This window comes from Myotis nattereri (genome assembly GCF_964212035.1).
Source record: "Myotis nattereri genome assembly, chromosome: X".
NCBI classification, from domain to species: domain Eukaryota; kingdom Metazoa; phylum Chordata; class Mammalia; order Chiroptera; family Vespertilionidae; genus Myotis; species Myotis nattereri.
In genome coordinates, this window is record NC_138078.1 from 11,779,365 (window position 1) to 11,797,649 (window position 18,285).

Here is an 18,285-nt window from a genome sequence, read left to right on the forward strand (position 1 = left end):
TACTCTCAATTCAGTGTCAGTCTTGAAGTGCTGCTTCCTGTCATGTTAATTCTCTAAATAGTATTGGATTGCACTCTGTGATTATCCTGAAAGCTTCCTTTATCAAGTTAAGAGATAAAATCTACCTTGCCCTTCCACATGCATTCCTCTCTGAATATAAAGTTCAGAAAAGCCAGGCTGTCTATATGTTGACCAAATACCCATTACTAACAATGCAGTAGTTCTCAAATATTGGTGAGCTGTTGAGGCAGGACAGGGCCTATGCCTGTGCGTTTTCACTGCACGTCTGGGATGATTTGGACACCCTCCAAAGTTTAGGGACCAGTCTTCTGTCATGCTCCAGGATGGGAGTCCCCATACTCTATATCTCATGAACTACGAGGTAGGCTTCCTACTCATTGAGTGGTCTCTGCTCAACCCTCTTCTCTCTCATTTTGGGGTGTGAGTTAGGATAATTTAGATGAAAAACACGATTCAGGAAGCAGAATCAAAACCCTTACATACACAAACTCCTGTTTTTTCAGGGAGAACCTTATTCTATAAGCAAAGCTCGAACTCCTTTGATAGCTCTATGAGGTCTGGTTGGTCCTAGAGTCCAAGAGGAAAATGGGAAGCAGCTGGTAACATTTAGATCCCAGAGCTATGAGTTTCCAGGTCGCCTGAAAAGACCAAAGTTCCATCGCTGTTAATAACATCTAGTAAAAGGTACAGTCTCCTAGACACCTACCAGGCAGATCTATACTTCCACTGATGCTTTATCAACTCCAGCACTAGAAAGAAAGGAGAGTTGCTCTTTCCACCAAAGCCTTTGGGGCAAGATCGCAGCAAAACTCTGAGCATCTGGAATTCCAAGATGGTGGCGGATTAAGTGGAGGCTACACTGACATTCTCCCAGGACCAAACTGTAATTACAATTAAAATATAGAAAAACCATCCTGAACAACCAACTAAAAACTAGCTAGAGAAAACCCTTATAACCAAGGACATACAGTAGAGACCACATAAAGACTGATAGGAAGTGCAGAGGCAAGAGAGGCATGGCCTGGCTCCCACAGGCAGCAGCTGAAGTTCTGGAGGGATATCTTAGCTGTGGCAGGTTCCCACCCACACTTTGGGCAGAAAACATGATTCAGGAATATATATTCTGTCTACAAGAGACCCACCTTAGAACAAAAAACTCACACAGGATGAGAGTAAAGGGATGGAAAAAAATTTTCAATGCAAATGGAAACAAACAAAAAAGCTGGGGTAGCAATACTCATATCTGACAAAATAGACTTAAAAATGAAGGCCATCACAACAGATAATAAAGGTCACTACATAATACTAAGGGGATTGATACAAGACATAAACCTGGTAAACATATATGCACCCAATACAGAAGCACCTAAAAATGTGTGTGTGTGTGTGTATGTGTGTGTGTGTGTGTGTGTGTGTGTAAAACACTATCTGGAGTATTTTAAGGGAGATATTGACAGCAATGCAGCCATAGTAGGGGACTTTAACAACCCACTAACTTCACTGGATATATCTTCCAGACAAAAAATCAACAAGGAAACAGTGACTCTAAATGACACATTAGATCAGATGGATTTAATTGACATTAACAGAACATTTCACCTCAAAGTTGCAGAATATACATTTTTCTCAAAATGCATATTCCACATGTTAGGACACAAAACAAGTCTCTACAAGTTCAAGAAGATGGAAATCATATCAAGCATCATCTCAGATCACAGGGGCATGAAATTAGAAATCAACTCAAAAATATTCAAACACGTGTGCTTCTCATCCGCTCCCTCCCTACCGGCCTTCCCCTCTTGTGTCCCCAGGTGTAACCCGTCTCTTCCTTCTCCTCCACCTCAGATGGAGTCACCGACAAGATGCAGATTTTTGTGAAAACCCTCACGGGGAAGACCATCACTCTCGAGGTCTTGAACCCTCGGATACGATAGAAAATGTAAAGGCCAAGATCCAGGATAAGGAAGGAATTCCTCCTGATCAGCGAAGACTGATCTTTGCTGGCAAGCAACTGGAAGATGGGAGTACTTTGTCTGACTACAACATTCAAAAGGAGTCCATGCTTCATCTTGTGTTGAGATGTTGTGGTGGTGCCAAGAAAATGAAGAAGAAGTCTTACACCACTCCCAAGAAGAACAAGCATAAGAGAAAGAAGGTTAAGCTGGCTGTCCTGAAATACTACAAAGTGGATGAGAATGGCAAAATCAGTCGCCTTCGTCAGGAGTGCCCTTCAGATGAATGTGGTGCTGGAGTTTTTATGGCCAGCCACTTTGACAGACATTATTGTGGCAAATGCTGTCTGACCTATTGCTTCAACAAACCAGAAGACAAGTAATTGTATTTGGGTTCATAAAAGACACAAACTAAAAAATAAGAAATTAATCCAAACACATGGAGGTTAATGTTATTAAACAATGAATGGGTTACCAATGAGATCAAGGAAGAAACAAAAACTTCCTGGAAACAAATAAAAATGAATACAAACAACCCAAAATCTATGAGACACAGTGAAAGCAATCCTGAGAGGGAAAGTCATAGCACTACAAGCCTACCTCATAAAACAAGAAAAATTTTCAATAAACTATCTAACACCATAACTTAAAGAATTAGGAAAAGACCAATAAGAAAAGCCCAGAGGAAATAGAAGGAAGGAAATGATAAAGATTAGAGTGGAAATATGACACAGAGACTAAAAAAAAAAAAAAAAAATACAAAAGATCAATGAAACCAAGAGCTGGTTCTTTGAAAGGATAAATAAGATTGATGAATCTTTAGCCAGACTCATCAAGAAACAGAGAGAGAAGATCCAAATCAATAAAATTAGAAATGAAAAGGGTGAAATAACAACTGAAACCTCAGAAATACAAAAGATGGTAAGAAAATACAAGGAGAGGGAGAGAGAAATAGAAACATCAATGATGAGAATCACTGATTGCCAATGAGAATCACTGATTGCCAACTATCGCACACCCCCCACTGGGGATCGAACCCACAAACTGGACATGTGCCCTTGACCAGAATTGAACCTGGGACCCTTCAGTCCACTGGCCAACGCTCTATCCACTGAGCCAAACCAGCTAGGGCCCATTTTTGATAAAAACTCTCAGCCAAGTGGGAATAGAGCGATTATACTTCAACATAATAAAGGCCATGTATGACAAACCTACAGTGAACATCATACTCCAGTGATGACAAACCAATGACACACGTGTCAGAAGTGACACGTGAACTCATTTTTTTGGTTGATTTTTCTTTGTTAAATGGCATTTAAATATATAAAATAAATATCAAGAATATAAATCTTTGTTTTACTATGGTTGCAAATATCAAAAAATTTCTATATGTGACATGGCACCAGAGTTAAGTTAGGGTTTTTCAAAATGCTGACATGCCGAGCTCAAAAGATTTGCCATCACTGTCATACTCAATGGGCAGAAACTAAATCCATTTTCCCTAAGAACAGGAAAAAGATAGGGATGTCCACTTTCACCACTCTTATTCAACATAGCACTGAATATCTTAGCCACAGTGATCAAAAAAGGAAGAAAAAGTAAAAGGCATCCAAATTGGAAAGGAGGAACTAAAACTGTCATTTTTCGCAGATGACATGATATTATACATAGAAAACACTAAAGACTCCATAAAAAACTACAGGACTTGCCCTAATCTGTTTGGCTCAGTGGATAGAATGTCGGCCTGTGGACTGAAGGGTCCCAGGTTCAATTCCAGTCAAGGCAACCGCAGTAGGGAGTGTGCAGGAAGCAGCTGAATCAATGTTTCTCTTTCATCGATGTTTCTAACTCTCTGTCCCTCTCCTTCTCCCTTCCTCTCTGTAAAATATCAATAAAATATATATATATTTTAAAAAAACTACAGGACTTAAATGAATGCGATAATGTAGCAGGAAACAAAATTAACACCCAGAAATCAATGGCATTTTTATACACCAATATTAAACTCTCAGAAAGAGAAATGAAAAAAATCAATCCCGTTTACCACTGCAACAACAACAAAAAATTAAGATACTTAGGAATAAAGTTAACAAAGGAGATAGAAGACCTTTACTCAGAAAACTACAAGACATTGAAAAGAGATAGAGGAAGATATAAATAAGTAGAAGAATATACCATATTCATGGATTGGTAGAATCAACATCATTAAAATGTCCATACTGCCCAAAGCAATCTATAAATTTAACGCACTTCCCATTAAAATACCAATGGCATATTTCACAGACCTAGAACGTACTCTCCAAAAATTCATCTGGAATAAAACACGACCCCGAATAGCTGCAGCGATCCTGAGAAAGAACAAAGTAGGTGGGATCTCAATACCAGATATCAAGCTGTATTACAAAGCCACTGTTCTCAAAACTGCCTGGTACTGGTACAAGAACAGACATATAGATCAATGGAATAGAATAGAGAGCCCAGAAATCAACCCCAACCAATACGCTCAATTAATATTTGACAAAGGAGGCAAGAACATACAATGGAGCCAAGATAGTCTCTTCAATAAATGGTGTTGGGAAAATTGGACAGATACATGCAAGAAAATGAAACTAGACCACCAACTTACACCATACACAAAAATAAACTCAAAATGGATAAAGGACTTAAATGTAAGATGGGAAACCATAAAAATACTAGAGGAATCCAAAGGCAACAAAAATCTCAGACATATGCCGAAGCAATTTCTTCACTGATACAGCTCCTAGGGCAGTGATGGCGAACCTATGACACGCGTGTCAGAGGTAACACACGAACTCATTTTTTGGTTGATTTTTCTTTGTTAAATGGCATTTAAATATATAAAATAAATATCAAAAACATAAGTGTTTGTTTCACTATGGTTGCAAATATCAAAAAATTTCTATATGTGACACAACACCAGAGTTAAGTTAGGGTTTTTCAAAATGCTGACACGCCAAGCTCAAAAGGTTCGCCATCACTGTCCTAGGGCATTGGAAACTAAAGAGAAAATAAACAAATGAGACTACATCAAAATAAAAAGCTTCTGCACAGCAAAAGAAACCACCAACAAAACCACAAGAAAGTCCACTGCATGGGAGAACATATTTGCCAATGTTATCACTGATAAGGGTTTAATCTCCAACATTTATAGTGAACTCATACAACTTAACAAAAGGAAGATAAACAATCCAATCAAAAAATGGGCAAAGGACCTAAATAGACACTTTTCAAAAGGGGACATTCAGAAAGCCAAAAGAAATATGAAAACATGCTCAAAGTCACTAATCACCCGAGAAATGCAAGTCAAAACAACAGTGAGGTACCATCTCACACCTGTCAGAAGGGCTATCATCAACAAATCAACAAACAAGTGCTGGAGAGGATGTGGAGAAAAAGGAACCCTCGTGCACTGCTGATGGGAATGCAGACTAGTGCAGCCACTATGGAAGACAGTATGGAGTTTCCTCAAAAAACTACAAATGGAACTCCCATTTGACCCTGTCATCCCACTTCTAGGAATATATCCCAGGAAACCAGAAACACCAATCAGAAAGGATATGTGCACCCCTATGTTCACAGCAGCACAATTCACCATAGCTAAGATCTGGAAACAGCCTAAGTGCCCATCTGTAGATGAATGGATTAGAAAACTGTGGTACATCTACACGATGGAATACTATGCTGCTGTAAAAAAGAAGGAACTCTTACCATTTGCAACAGCATGGATGGAACTGGAGAGCATTATGCTAAGTGAAATAAGCCAGTCAATGAAGGGAAAATACCACATGATCTCACTCATTTCTGGATAATAAAGACCATTATAAACTTATGAACAAAAATAGATACAGAGGCAGAGCTGCCTCCAACAGACTGTCAAACTACAGCAGGAAGGCCGGGGAGGGTGGGAGGGCAGGAGGGGGGTGGGTAAGAGATCAACCAAAGGACTTGTATGCATGCATATAAACATAATCAATGGACATAAGACACTGGGGGGTAGGGGAGGCCAGGGAATTGTCAAGGGCGGGGGAAAAAAAGGAGACATATGTAATACTCTTTGTAATACTTTAAGCAATAAAAAAAAAAGAAGACAATCCAATTAAAAAATGGGCAAAGGACCTAAATAGACACTTCTCCCAAGGGGACATACAAATGGCCAAGAGACATATGAAAAAGTGCTCAAAGTCAGTAATCATCAGAGAGATGCACACAGACACGTCAGAATGGCTATCATCAACAAATCAACAAATGCCAAGTTCTGGCGACAATGTGGAGAAAAGGGAACCTAGTGGGACACTGCTAGTGGGAATGCAGACTGGCACAGCCATTATGGAAAACAGAATGGAGTTTCCTCAAAAAGTTAAATATGGAACTACAATTTGACCCAGTGATCCCATTTCTAGGAGTATATCCTAAAAATCCTAAATCCAATCAGAAAGAATATATGCACCCCTATGTTCATAGCAGCACAAATTATAATAGCTAAGATCTGGAAACAGCCCAAATGCCCATCAATAGACGAGTGACTAAAAAGCTGTGGTACATATACATCATGGAATATTATGCAGCAATAAAAAAGAAGGATCTCTTACCCTTTGAGAGAGCATGGAGAGACCTGGAGAGTATCATGCTAAGTGAAATAAGTCAAGTCAGCCCTAGCCAGCTTGGCTCAGTGGATAGAGCATCAGCCTGTAAACTGAAGGGTCCCAGGTTCGATTACGGCCAAGGGCACATGCCTGGGTTGTGGGCTCGATCCCCAGTAGAGGGTGTGTAGGAGGCAGCCAATCAATGATTCTCTCTCATCACTGATGTTTCTCTCTCTCTCCTTCTCCCTTCCTCTCTGAAATCAATAAAGAAATATATATATAAGTCAGTCAGAGAAAGACAAGTATCACATGATCTCACTCATATGTGAAATCTAATGAAAAAAATAAACTGATGAACAAAATGAATCCAGAGACATAGAAGCATGGAACAGACTGATAAATCTCAGAGGGAAGGCAGAGGTGGGTGGGTGGGGAAAGATTAACCAAAGAACTTGTATGCATATATGCATAACCCATGGACACAGACAATAGGGTTGTGAAGGCCTGGGGAGGGGGTGGGTGTGGGGTGGAGGGGGTCAATGGAGAAAAAGTGGGGACACCTGTAATACTTTCAGCAATAAAGAGAAATTTAAAAAAAAACAAACCCTGAGTACCCCCATACCTGTCTTGCTCCATCTTTTCCAGCCTCTCCTGTTCCTTCTGCAGCCGGGCCTGGCGTCTCTTTTCTGCCAGGATCTTTGCGGCCTCTCCTGCATTGGTGGTACCTGCAATAGGCTTCCCTGAGGCTGCACCAGAGGGATCAAGGGAAATGAAATTGATCACACTCACTTAGCAGCTGCCACTTGAAAGGGAAGATCCTACCCAGTGGGGGATGGGAAATGCCGCAGGACTGGCACAATTAGCCACTGAGCAGAGATGCTGCAATGGGCGGCTATGACTGGAATATATTTCACAGTGGAGAGCAGTGGAAAGGCTAGGAGGAGAGATAAGGTCACTAGCAGGTCCCACAGCAGCCACCATCCCTGCGCCCATCTGGGTGAACTCGTTGCATCCTTCACAGCAGCTTATAGGACTAAAGGAAGAGCCTCTCTGTGGGACGTGCTGATGCTGGCCCGATGCAGCAGGGGACAGGACTGAGGGGCAACGTGCAAGCCTCGAGAGCACAGGACGTGCAGTTTTCTATATGATGACCCTCTCTTCCCTCTCTCCCCCAAACACGAGACTCCCATGTGGATCGTGGACCAGGTCAAAGGACAAACAGGCTGGAAAAGCGAAGGCTGGAGTGGCATGGGCAAGGAGGGCCCACCTGCGCTGCTCTCGGCCTTCCCTCCTGCAGCCACGTTCTTCTCAGAGGCATGCTTCTCCACCAGGCGCTTCTCTGAGGCTTCCACCCTGAGTGAGCCAGCTGCCTGCTGAGCCAGGGCCCCTTCCCGTTCCTTGTTGCTCTTCTCTTTGTCTGCTTTCTTCTTGGGTGTTTCCTGGCCGGAAAAGGTGGCTAAGCGGTTCTGCACAGGAGACTCCGGATATGGCACCTTCACATTCTTTGGAGACAGTGGGAATCCTTTGGCAGTGGCTCTGGAAGACCAAAACCATGCCAGAAGGTAATTACTGTGCCTGACCACAGAACTCTCCAATCCTAAAACAGCTGGTTCCCTAAAGTTGAACAATTTCATTTTCTAAGAACAACAAATGTAAGGCTCACTAGCACAAACTCAAAAGTCCCTGTCGCACTATTACCCTAACAGGAACATATACTATCTATAAGATGTCCCAGGTGGAGGTGACAATATTTTTGGAAGCCACGTTGTTGACACCATGTCCTAACGTCACTTAACTTTGATGACAATGTAATGATGGAGTGTTAGGCTTTCTTCCACCACCTCTTTTAGATGGACACCAGAGCTGGATCTGGCATTAGACTATGGCAATAGACATTGTAGCAAAATACATGCAACACAAAATTTGCCACCTTAACCATTTGTAAGTATACAATTCAGTGACATTAAGTACATTCACACTGTGGTGCAAACCACCACCACCATTCACCCACAGAACTCTGTTCCCATTAAACACTAACTTCCCATTCCTCTCTCCCCAGCCCCTGGCAAACTCCTCCCTTCTGCATTCTGTCTCTAGAAATTTGACTATTCCAGGTAGCTCACAGAAATGAAATCATGCAGGAATGATTCTTTTGATCTGGCTTATTTCGCTCAGCATAATGTCTTCAAGGTTCTTTTGCTCACACGAAGTTTGGTAATTTCATCCCCCTGCCAATTTCCTAGAAATAAGTATCTTGGCTGATTAAAGAAATTAAACACAAATTCATCATGGGAACTTACTGTGCTTTCATAGAGTTTTATTTTTAAGTGCTTCATCTATTTAATAAGGATCTATTTGATCACCAGGAGGACCCAATGAGTAGGTAGGAAACAATGAAGCCCGGCCAGCATGCTTCTGGTTGAGCATTGACCTATGAACCAAGAGGTCACAGTTCAATTTCTGACACATGCCTGGGTTGCAGGCTTGATCCCCAGTGCAGGAGGCAGCTGATCAATGATTCTCTCTCATCACTGATTTTTCTATCTCTTTCTCTCCCACTCCCTTCCTCTCTAAAATCAATAAATTGAAAGAAAGAAAAAAAGAAGGAAAGAAAGAAAGAAAGAAAGAAAGAAAGAAAGAAAGAAAGAAAGAAAGAAAGAAAGAAAACAACAGTGAAATTGCCAGTGCAGGGAGCCCAGACCTACTGAAGACACTCACCTGTAGTCAGGGATGACCATGCCACACATCTTCCAGAGCAGTCTATGGAAATGGTGCCCGCTAATAATCGATTCAATGTCCTCGACCTCCAAAGGAAAAGGCTGGCTCCAAGAGCCTTCCGTGAGGCTGTGATTCTGAGTGGGAGGTACTTAATGGGAGCCATTCAGACAACTTGGTCTTAATTTTTTTCCTCACATGGACAAACAAAATGTTTTGTTTCCAATGCATGAGAAAGTGAAATTAACCTAGGCTAGGTTCCTAATACAAAACTGATCTCAGATATGAGCTATCTCTGACAGTGATTATTTAGCAGACTGTTTTCTAAAGCTGGCCATAATAATAGCTCCTCCCATCCCACATGATATTTTGAGTTTTTATCGACATCCCACTGAACCTGGGTTGGCCTGACTGTTTTGAACAATAAAATACAGCAGAGAAGTAATGCTGTTCCAATTCAGGGCACAGTCCTTAAATAGCCTGGCAGCTTCCACTCCCTGTCCTAGGAGACACCCACTCTTGGGGATACTCCCTCCTAGAACTCAGTTGCCATACTGTAAGATGCCCAAGTCATATGGAGAGGCTACATATGGGCATTCTATTCTGGTTGACAGCCCCTGCTGAGCTCCAGCCAAAGCCAGCATCAACTGCCAGCCAGGTGAATGGCCCACCTTGGACCTCCAGCTCAGTTGAGCCCTAGGTTAACTCAGCTGACACTGGAGTGTAACTGTGTGGAAGATTCCAAGTGAAAACTGCCCAGTGAGCCAAAATCAACCCACAGAGAACCCACACAGATAGATTACCCAAAGAGAGACCTTCTGGTTAGCCTAAGTCAAAGAGCTGTGAGAATTAATAACAGATTATTTGTTTTATTCCACTAAATTTTGATAGTTTCTCACAGCAGCAATGAACAACAGAAACATTCCCTATCATAATGACCAAAGGAACAGAATATACTTCTAAGAGCCTGAAACCACTGAAGAATATTTTACACGTTAGAACTGAGAGGACGGGCACACCTACAGAAGTTGGGGCGATCCACTGGGCCATACTCAATTTCCTCTCTCTAGGTTACAAGAAGAAAGCTATGCTCAGCCACATCTTTGAGAGTGTTGCTGAAGCTAGTTTTCTAAAGCCCATGCAAGTACCCGATAATGGGAACAATAAAAATAAACTTGAGCCCTAGCCAGTTTGGTTCAGTGGATGGAGTATCGGCCTGCGGCCTGAAGGGTCCCGGTTTCAATTCCAGCCAAGGGCACATGCCTGGGTTGCGGGCTCAATCCCCAGTGGGGGTTTGTGCAGGAGGCAGCCACTCAATGGTCCTCTTTCATCATTGATGTTTCTTTCTCTCCCTTTCCCTTACTCTCTGAAATCAATAAAAATATAAAATAAATAAATAAATAAATAAATAAATAAATAAATAAATAAATAAACTTGAACGCTGAAAAGAGCAATACCATTAATATGTACAGCCACCCACAAGTGGCTTAGTTTATCTGAAATCTGGAAGGGGAATAATGTGCTATCAGAGCCATTCTTCACATAGCTCATCTGTGTTGGATGGGAGTTCAAGGGAACTAAGCCCAAAGCCACGCCCATATCCAGTGTGCTTTACAGATCACATACTTGGTCTGCACAGAGGAGAGTTTGAAAACACCACTTCAGTTGGAGTTTATTTTGTGTGTGACACCATCTTAAAAATCAAGTGCTTCTCTTTTATTGACTTTCTTCAATATTGCGTATGCAAAAGACTATTTGTAAAATACAAAAGGTGTAAAGAGTGATATAACAAATGCCCATACATCCACAAACTAGTTCAAAACAAGGATATTGCAGCCCTAGCCGGTTGCTCAGTGGTTAGAGAATTGGCCCACAGACTGAAGGGTTGCGGGTTCAATTCAGGTCAAGGGCACATACCTTGGTCACAGGTTCAATCCCCGGCCCCAGTTGGAGTACGTGTGGGAGTCAACCAATTGATGTGCCTCTTTCACATCAATGTTTTCCTCTCTCTGTCTCTCCCCCTCACTTCTCTCTCTCTCTCTAAAAATCAATGGGAGAAAATATCCTAGGGTGAGGATTAACCAAAAAAAAAAAAAAAAAGACATTGTAATTATGCCAGAATCTCCTGTGTGCCCCTCCCTGATAGCTTTCCCCTCCTCACTCAGAGGCCATCATCACTTTGCATTTTATGTTTGCCATTTTCTTTTACTAAAACTCATTTTACCACATTTATATTCTTAAAATAACAGTGCTTAGTTTTGTAATTTGAGAACTCGATCTATTCAAATTCTTCTACAACTTCCTTTTTTCTGTTCGACACTATGTTCCTGAGATCCACCCACTGGTTGTAGGCAGCTTCCATCCATTCTTTTCCACTGCTGTATACTCAATTATAGTTTTCTTGGTTTTTTTGTTTTGTTTTGTTTGTTTGCTTGTTTTATTTTAGTCAATTATATCTCAATAAAAAATAAAATAGAAAATCGTTCCTGAAACACAACCTTCAAGATTTACAACTTCAAAGCAATAGCACAAAAAACTGAAATGCAGACAAGCATTCAGAGACAGGGAGGCGGACCCCTACTGTGGTACCTGACATCCCCACTGGGTCCAGGGGAGGAAGAGAAATGGTGCAGCTCCCTGCTGACCACAGGACAGAGTCATATCTATTGTGGCACCCCTACCTTCAATGGGGCTTGGAGAGCCAGGTTCCCAGAACATCACCTGCCAAGATTCTGCGTTTAGGCCAAGTCCTGTTCTTATTAGCCTTAACATAGCTTTATACTTCTTTTGTAAAACAGGTAAGAAAAATACCCCTCCTTTTTTCATAATACAAAAGTAATATCTGATTTTTGTAGATAATTTTGAAAATAGAAAGACAAAAAAGAGAGGGGGAGGATAAAAACCTCACTGTCCAAGAACCACTGATTGCATACACTTATATACATTCACTAATGTGGTCAGGTATATGTATATTAAATATCTATGGATCTTTTAAAAATAATTTATTAATCCTATGTCTAAAAATCCATCTTAAGGAAATATTAATCAATATAGAAAATATGTACTTGATAAAAATGGAACCATGTTCCACATACCATTTCTCACAATATCCTGATCATCTTTCCATGTAATTACATATTGTTCTTCATAATTTTTTGTGGCTGTATAGTACTCCATTGTTTGGATGCGTCATAATTTATTTAGCAATTCTCTATTGAGAATATTTATGTTGTCTTCAATTTCACCCTATTAAAACAAGGCTACCCATATAATATAGTTTGTATAGTATAGTATAGTTTGCTTCCATAAATTGAATTCTCTCTCTAGAGAGAGGGCAACATCCCTTGTTCACGTTAGTGAAATTTACAATGATGATGATGAAACTTGTCAACTACTATCCATGTAGGACATGAGTCAATATTCTAGAAAGGGCAGGGGAAATCTGGAAAAACCTCAGTGTGAGCAGGCTTTTCTCTTTGCTAATGTCAATGTCCCAAACTATCACCAGAGTTCTGACATATGAAAGGAAGACTCAGAAATAAGACAAATGGGGACCTTACAGCCCACCTATTGGATGTAGTTTGCAAGAGAGCAAAATATCATAACCAAAGGCAGGCAATAAAAGAACAGAAAGGATGCAATGGACTTAAAAAATTAACAAACCAAGATGCTATGAATTTAGCAATGAGCTATAGAAGGCTTTTCCTTGTGGAAGATGGATACAACAATAGCAGGAATTAGAAGTCTATAAAAACATAGCAAAATAATAACAGTGAAAAAGCCTCTGTTAGAAAGTAACAAATTAGAAATAAGAGCTCCTGTCACCTTGAAATATTTTTAAGAAATTCCCAAGTGTTCATTAAATTTGTGTTTTAGCTTATGTTCTCTGAGCCAAACTGATGCATTAAAAATGAGTTTAGCCCTAGCCAGCTTGGCTCAGTGGATAGAGCATCAGTCTGTGGGCTGAAGGGTCCTGGGTTCGATTCTGGCCAAGAGCACATGCCTGGGTTGCGGGCTCAATCCCCAGTAGGGGGTGTGCAGGAGGCAGCCGATCAATGATTCTCTCTCATCATTGATGTTTCTATCTTTCTCTCCTTCCCCCTTCCTCTCTGAAATCAATAAATATATTTTTTAAAAATAAGTTTTATATGATTCTTTCTATATAAAGAATTTCCTATTTTCCCAAATTAAAATCATATTTCTCAGTACCACTGAAGATGTTTCCATTCAACTGCTGGACTGAGTTACTGAGTCATTCTTATCAATTACTATCAGTAAAATATTTTAATGACTTAATACAAAGTCATACAATGTAAATTTGTTTTTCATTTACATAGTTTCATGGTGAATTTACCCAATTTTTTAAAAAAACACATATAACGGCTTTGTTAGAAATAACCATACTACTAACGGTGGCTGGTAAGTTGTTATTGCGTCTTTTAATGAAAGACTCATGAGCGAAATGTAATCACTTCACTCCAGATGCAGCTGAAAGAGAAAGGAAAATGCTAGAAAAGCAGAATGGAATTAATGGGCCTAAAGAGAAAATGCTGAATGGCTCATCTTGGTAACTAAGAGTCCCATATCTACCAAGCAACAAGACCCCTTAGCCCATTGTTTCCCACCCCGGCCGGTTTGGCTCAATGGATAGAGCACCGGCCTATGGACTGAAAGGTCCCGGGCTAGATTCTGGCCAAGGTCACCTGCCTGGGTTGTGGGCTCAATCCCCCATGTGGGGCTTGCAGGAGGCAGCCAATAAATGATTCTCTCTCATCATTGATGCTCCTATCTATCTATCTATCTATCTATCCATCCATCCATCCATCTATCATCTCTTTCCCTCTCCATTGCTCTCTGAAATCAATAAAAGTATATTAAAAAAAGAGCCCATCATTTCTCCAGAAGATACTCAAAGAGTGAAGGAGGTAAGTCACAGTTCAGCATTCCTCCTGCTCACCTCTTAGGGCCTTCTATGCCTTGTGGGGAGAAGGATACACACCCTGCACTGCACAGAGCCTCACCCAACTGGTTTAACCTTCTGACTGTGACAAAGGCGAAAGATGCTTACCTGCATGCCCCGGGAGAAGGTGACCTGTTAGGAGAGTTTACAGGAGTATTGTATTTTTTCACAGAGGACACAACGCTCGTGTCTGACAAAGAAGGTGTTGCTTGTGAATCCCTCTTCATCTTCTCCATCTCCATCTGTAGGGGACATAGAATAGGACAGCCATGACCCACAACTGCAGTTTCTAAAAATACCCCAGATGGAAGCGATGCACAACTTCCTTTCAGAAGGACACAATGGGAGTATTTGCAGAGAAGCACCATGAGCTCATTATAGTTAGGTGATTTAGTCAAAAATAAATTCAGCCTCAAAATGCAAAGATTTCTTTCTCCTTGTTTTCTTGAGAAGAGTTAACAGAACCATATGATGGTCCTGGATATAGGACAAAGTAGGTTAAAAGTAGGTGAAATTACCAGCCATCATTACCTAAAAGATAAATCATAAGTAGGGATATAAAGTAATAATAATAATAAAACAAATAATACAAATAAATATAATAATTAATAAATGCATAATAAAATATACTGTTTTACATACTCAGAATTGTAAACCTACTTTTGCCCACTCCTGTATATAAAGATCTACAATCATTAGGAAAAGTTTCAGGTGTGATTATAACACAAAATGGTGAATTGTGACCCTGGCCAGGTGACTTAGTTGGTTGGAGTGTCTTCTAATACACCAAAAGGTTGTGGGTTTGATCCCCGGTCAGAGCACGGGCAGGAAGCAAACAATCAATGTTTCTGTTTCCTCTCTCTCTCTCTCTCTCTCTCTCTCTCTCTCTCTCTCTCTCTCTCTCCATGTCCTCAGGTGAGGAATTTTTAAAAAGGGGGGCAGCCCTAGCTGGTTTGGCTCAATAGATAGAGCATCAGCCTCTGGACTGAAAGGTCTTGGTTTCGATTCTGGTCAAGGGCATATGCCAGGTTTTGGGCTCCATCCCCAGTAGGGGGCATGAAAGAGGCAGCCAATCAATGATTCTCTCTCATCATTGATGTTTCTATCTCTCTCTCCCTCTCCCTTCCTCTCTGAAATGAATAAAAATATATTTTAAAGGGCGGGGGGCGGTGGTTTAAGTGAAAGCTACAATGACATTCTTCCAGAATCAAACTGAAATTACAACTAAAATATAGAAAAACCACCCTGAATAACCAACTAAAGAATAGCTGGAGAGAACTCTCAAAACCAAGGATGGAAAGTGGAGACCGCACAGAGACTGGTAAAAAATGCAATGGTGCCAAAGAGCTGGCAGGCTCCCACAAACTGTGGTACACTCTTACACCATGGAATACTATGCAGTTGTAAAAAAGAAGGATCTCTTATCCTTTGAGATAGCATGGAGGGACCTGGAGAGTACTATGCTAAGTGAAGTAAGTCAGTCAGAGAAAGACAAATATCACATGATCTCACTCATATGTGGAATCTAATGAGCAAAATAGATCCAGAGACACAGACACATGGAAGAGATTGACAAATCTCAGAAGGAAGGTGGGTGGATAGAGATTAACCAAGGAACTTATATGGATACTAGAGACCCAGTGCATGAAATTCGTGCACTCGGGGAGGGTCCCTCAGCCCAGCCTGCGCCCTCTCGCAGTCCGGGAGCCCTTGGGGGATGTCTGACTGCCAACTTAGGCCATGAGCCCAGCTTCTGGCTAAGTGGTGCTCCCCCTGTGGGAGCGCACTGACCACCAGGGGACAGCTCGTGCATTAAGCGTCTGCTCCCTGGTAGTCGTGTGCATCATAGCAACCAGTTGTTCTGTTGTTTGGTTGATTTACATATTAGCCTTTTATTATCTAGGATATTATATAGGATATGCATAACCCATGGACATAGACAATAGTGTGGTGAAGACCTTGGGGGTGGGGCAGGTCCAGGGTAGAGGAGGTGAATGGGATTTTAAAAAAGGGACATATGTAATAGTTTCCACAATAAAAATCTGTATATATAAAAGCTAATATGCAAAGTGTCCCCTCAGGAGTTTGACCAGGAGACTGGGAGTTTGATCACTATCTATGATGTGCACTGACCACCAGGGGGCAGCACAAAATGAAGGGAGGCCCCGGCTAGCAGCCGGAAGGCCCCAATCGGCCCTGATCGCTGGCCAGGCCTAGGGACACTACCCATGTACAGATTTCATGCACCAGGCCTCTAGTCCTATCTAATAAAGAGGGAATATGCTAATTAACCCTCACACCATCACAAAGATGGTGGTGCCCACAGTCAATAAGGAGGGGATATGCTAATTGACTTCCCTGCCCTCAAAGATGGCGGCACCCACAGCCAATAAGGAGGGAATATGCTGACTGCCACGCCCTCAAAGATGGTGGTGCCTATAGCCACAGATGGCAGCACCCAGTCCCCTCAGCCCCACCAGGGTGGCAGGCGTATGGCAAGGCCAACCCAGGTGGGCCTGGCCGCTCTGTGTGCCTGCCTCTGGAGTCCCCTAGTCCCCTCAGCCCCAAGCCTCCCAGGGCCAGCCTGAGGCACAGGCAAGCCTCAGATGGCAGCTGCCCAGCCACCCAGGGCTAGCCCAAGGTGCAGGCAAGCCTTGGATGGTGGCTGCCCAGCCGCCCAGGGCTGCCAGAGGCTCAGGTAACCAGGGCCGGCCAAGGCTTGCGCTGTTGGCAGCAGCAGCAGTAGAGGTGTGATGGGGCGTCGCCTTCCCCTGATCACCTCCTGCCCCTGAGGGCTCCTGGACTGTGAGAGGGGGCAGGCCGGGCTGAGGGACACCCCCCCTCCAGTGCATGAATTTTCATACACCAGGCCTCTAGTAAATTTATAAAAAGACAGTGAGCTGTGGACCCTGTGACCCTACCCACCCCTCTATATCTTCCCCATGGTCTCCCTCTACAGGAGGCTAGAGGCATGTGCCTCGGTGCCTGGCCCACAGTGGGTGCTCTGCAAGGGTGGTTCCCTTCTCCATCACACTTTTCTGTAGCAAATCCTTATTTGGTCCTCACAACCACATTCATAGGCCCCCCTCCACAGAAATATACCCTACTATAAAAACCAAGGGTCTGAAACATTCACTTCTCATGTGAAAACCTTAGGGCTACCCTGGATTTAAAAAAATGTGGTGTTATAAAAATAAATGCCCAGTAGTACAGTAATGTGGTGGTTTTAAAATAAATGCACACATAATTGGGTGTTCTCCCTTCAACAGATGGGGCTTAATTCCCATACTCCTGAGTGTGGGCTGGTCTCAGTGACTTGCTTTTAATGCACAGAATGTGGCAGAACTGATGATGTGAAACTTCTGAGGCTGATGCATAGATGTGATACATAAACGCTCTGTCTCTCAGATCTCTTGCTCTGGGAGAGGCCAAGTGCCTTGTCATTTGGACACTCAAGTGGCTCTATGGCGAGGTCCCCATCGTAAGGAACTGAGGCCTCCAGCCAACAGCCATGTGATTGAGGCAGCCTGGAAGAGCCCCAGCCAAGCTTTCAGATGACTGCAGCCCTGCACGCCATCCTGAGCACACCCTCAGGAGAGACCCTGAACTAGAAGCGCCCAGCTAAGCCACCCTCAATTTCTGACCCAAAGAACCAGTGAGGTAATAAACATTTGTTTGAAGCTGCTAAAGATTTGGTATAATTTGTTACTTTCCTTCTGAGAGTCTGGAATCTGAGTATGTGCCTGGCAGGGGGTGCCTACATGACCAGCTCCCAATAAAACTAACAGTGACAACAAACAAAAGTAGTGTAGTATGTATAATTTCTAAATAAATATACCTAATTGGCAGTTCCTGCTCAACATGTGTTTTGCTGATGGTGTCAGTATGACAAGAAAAATATTTAAAGGCGCCCTAGCTAGTTTTGCTCAGTGGATAGAGCGTTGTCTGCAGACTGAAGGGTCCTGGATTCGACCCTGGTCAAGGGCACATGCCCGAGTTGAGGGCTCCATCCCCAGTAAGGGGCGTGCAAGAG

General features: G+C 42.3%; 1 protein-coding gene and 1 pseudogene across 6 annotated transcripts in view; one reads left to right on the forward strand and one right to left on the reverse strand.

Annotated features, from left to right (window-relative positions):
* MAP7D2 (MAP7 domain containing 2) overlaps positions 1 to 18,285 on the reverse strand; it is a 104,739-nt gene that overhangs the window by 18,683 nt on the left and 67,771 nt on the right. For all 5 annotated transcript variants that reach the window (XM_081115417.1, XM_081115414.1, XM_081115416.1 and 2 more), the window contains 3 exons: positions 14,361 to 14,494; positions 7,845 to 8,113; positions 7,200 to 7,323 (listed from right to left, as the gene is read on the reverse strand). In XM_081115417.1, the coding sequence (XP_080971543.1) occupies positions 7,200 to 7,323; positions 7,845 to 8,113; positions 14,361 to 14,494 (527 nt within the window). The remainder of the gene's footprint in view (positions 1 to 7,199; positions 7,324 to 7,844; positions 8,114 to 14,360; positions 14,495 to 18,285) is intronic.
* On the forward strand, positions 1,884 to 2,399 carry LOC308536296 (ubiquitin-ribosomal protein eS31 fusion protein-like; annotated as a pseudogene). The gene has a single exon. The product of its transcript is annotated as a ubiquitin-ribosomal protein eS31 fusion protein-like (transcript).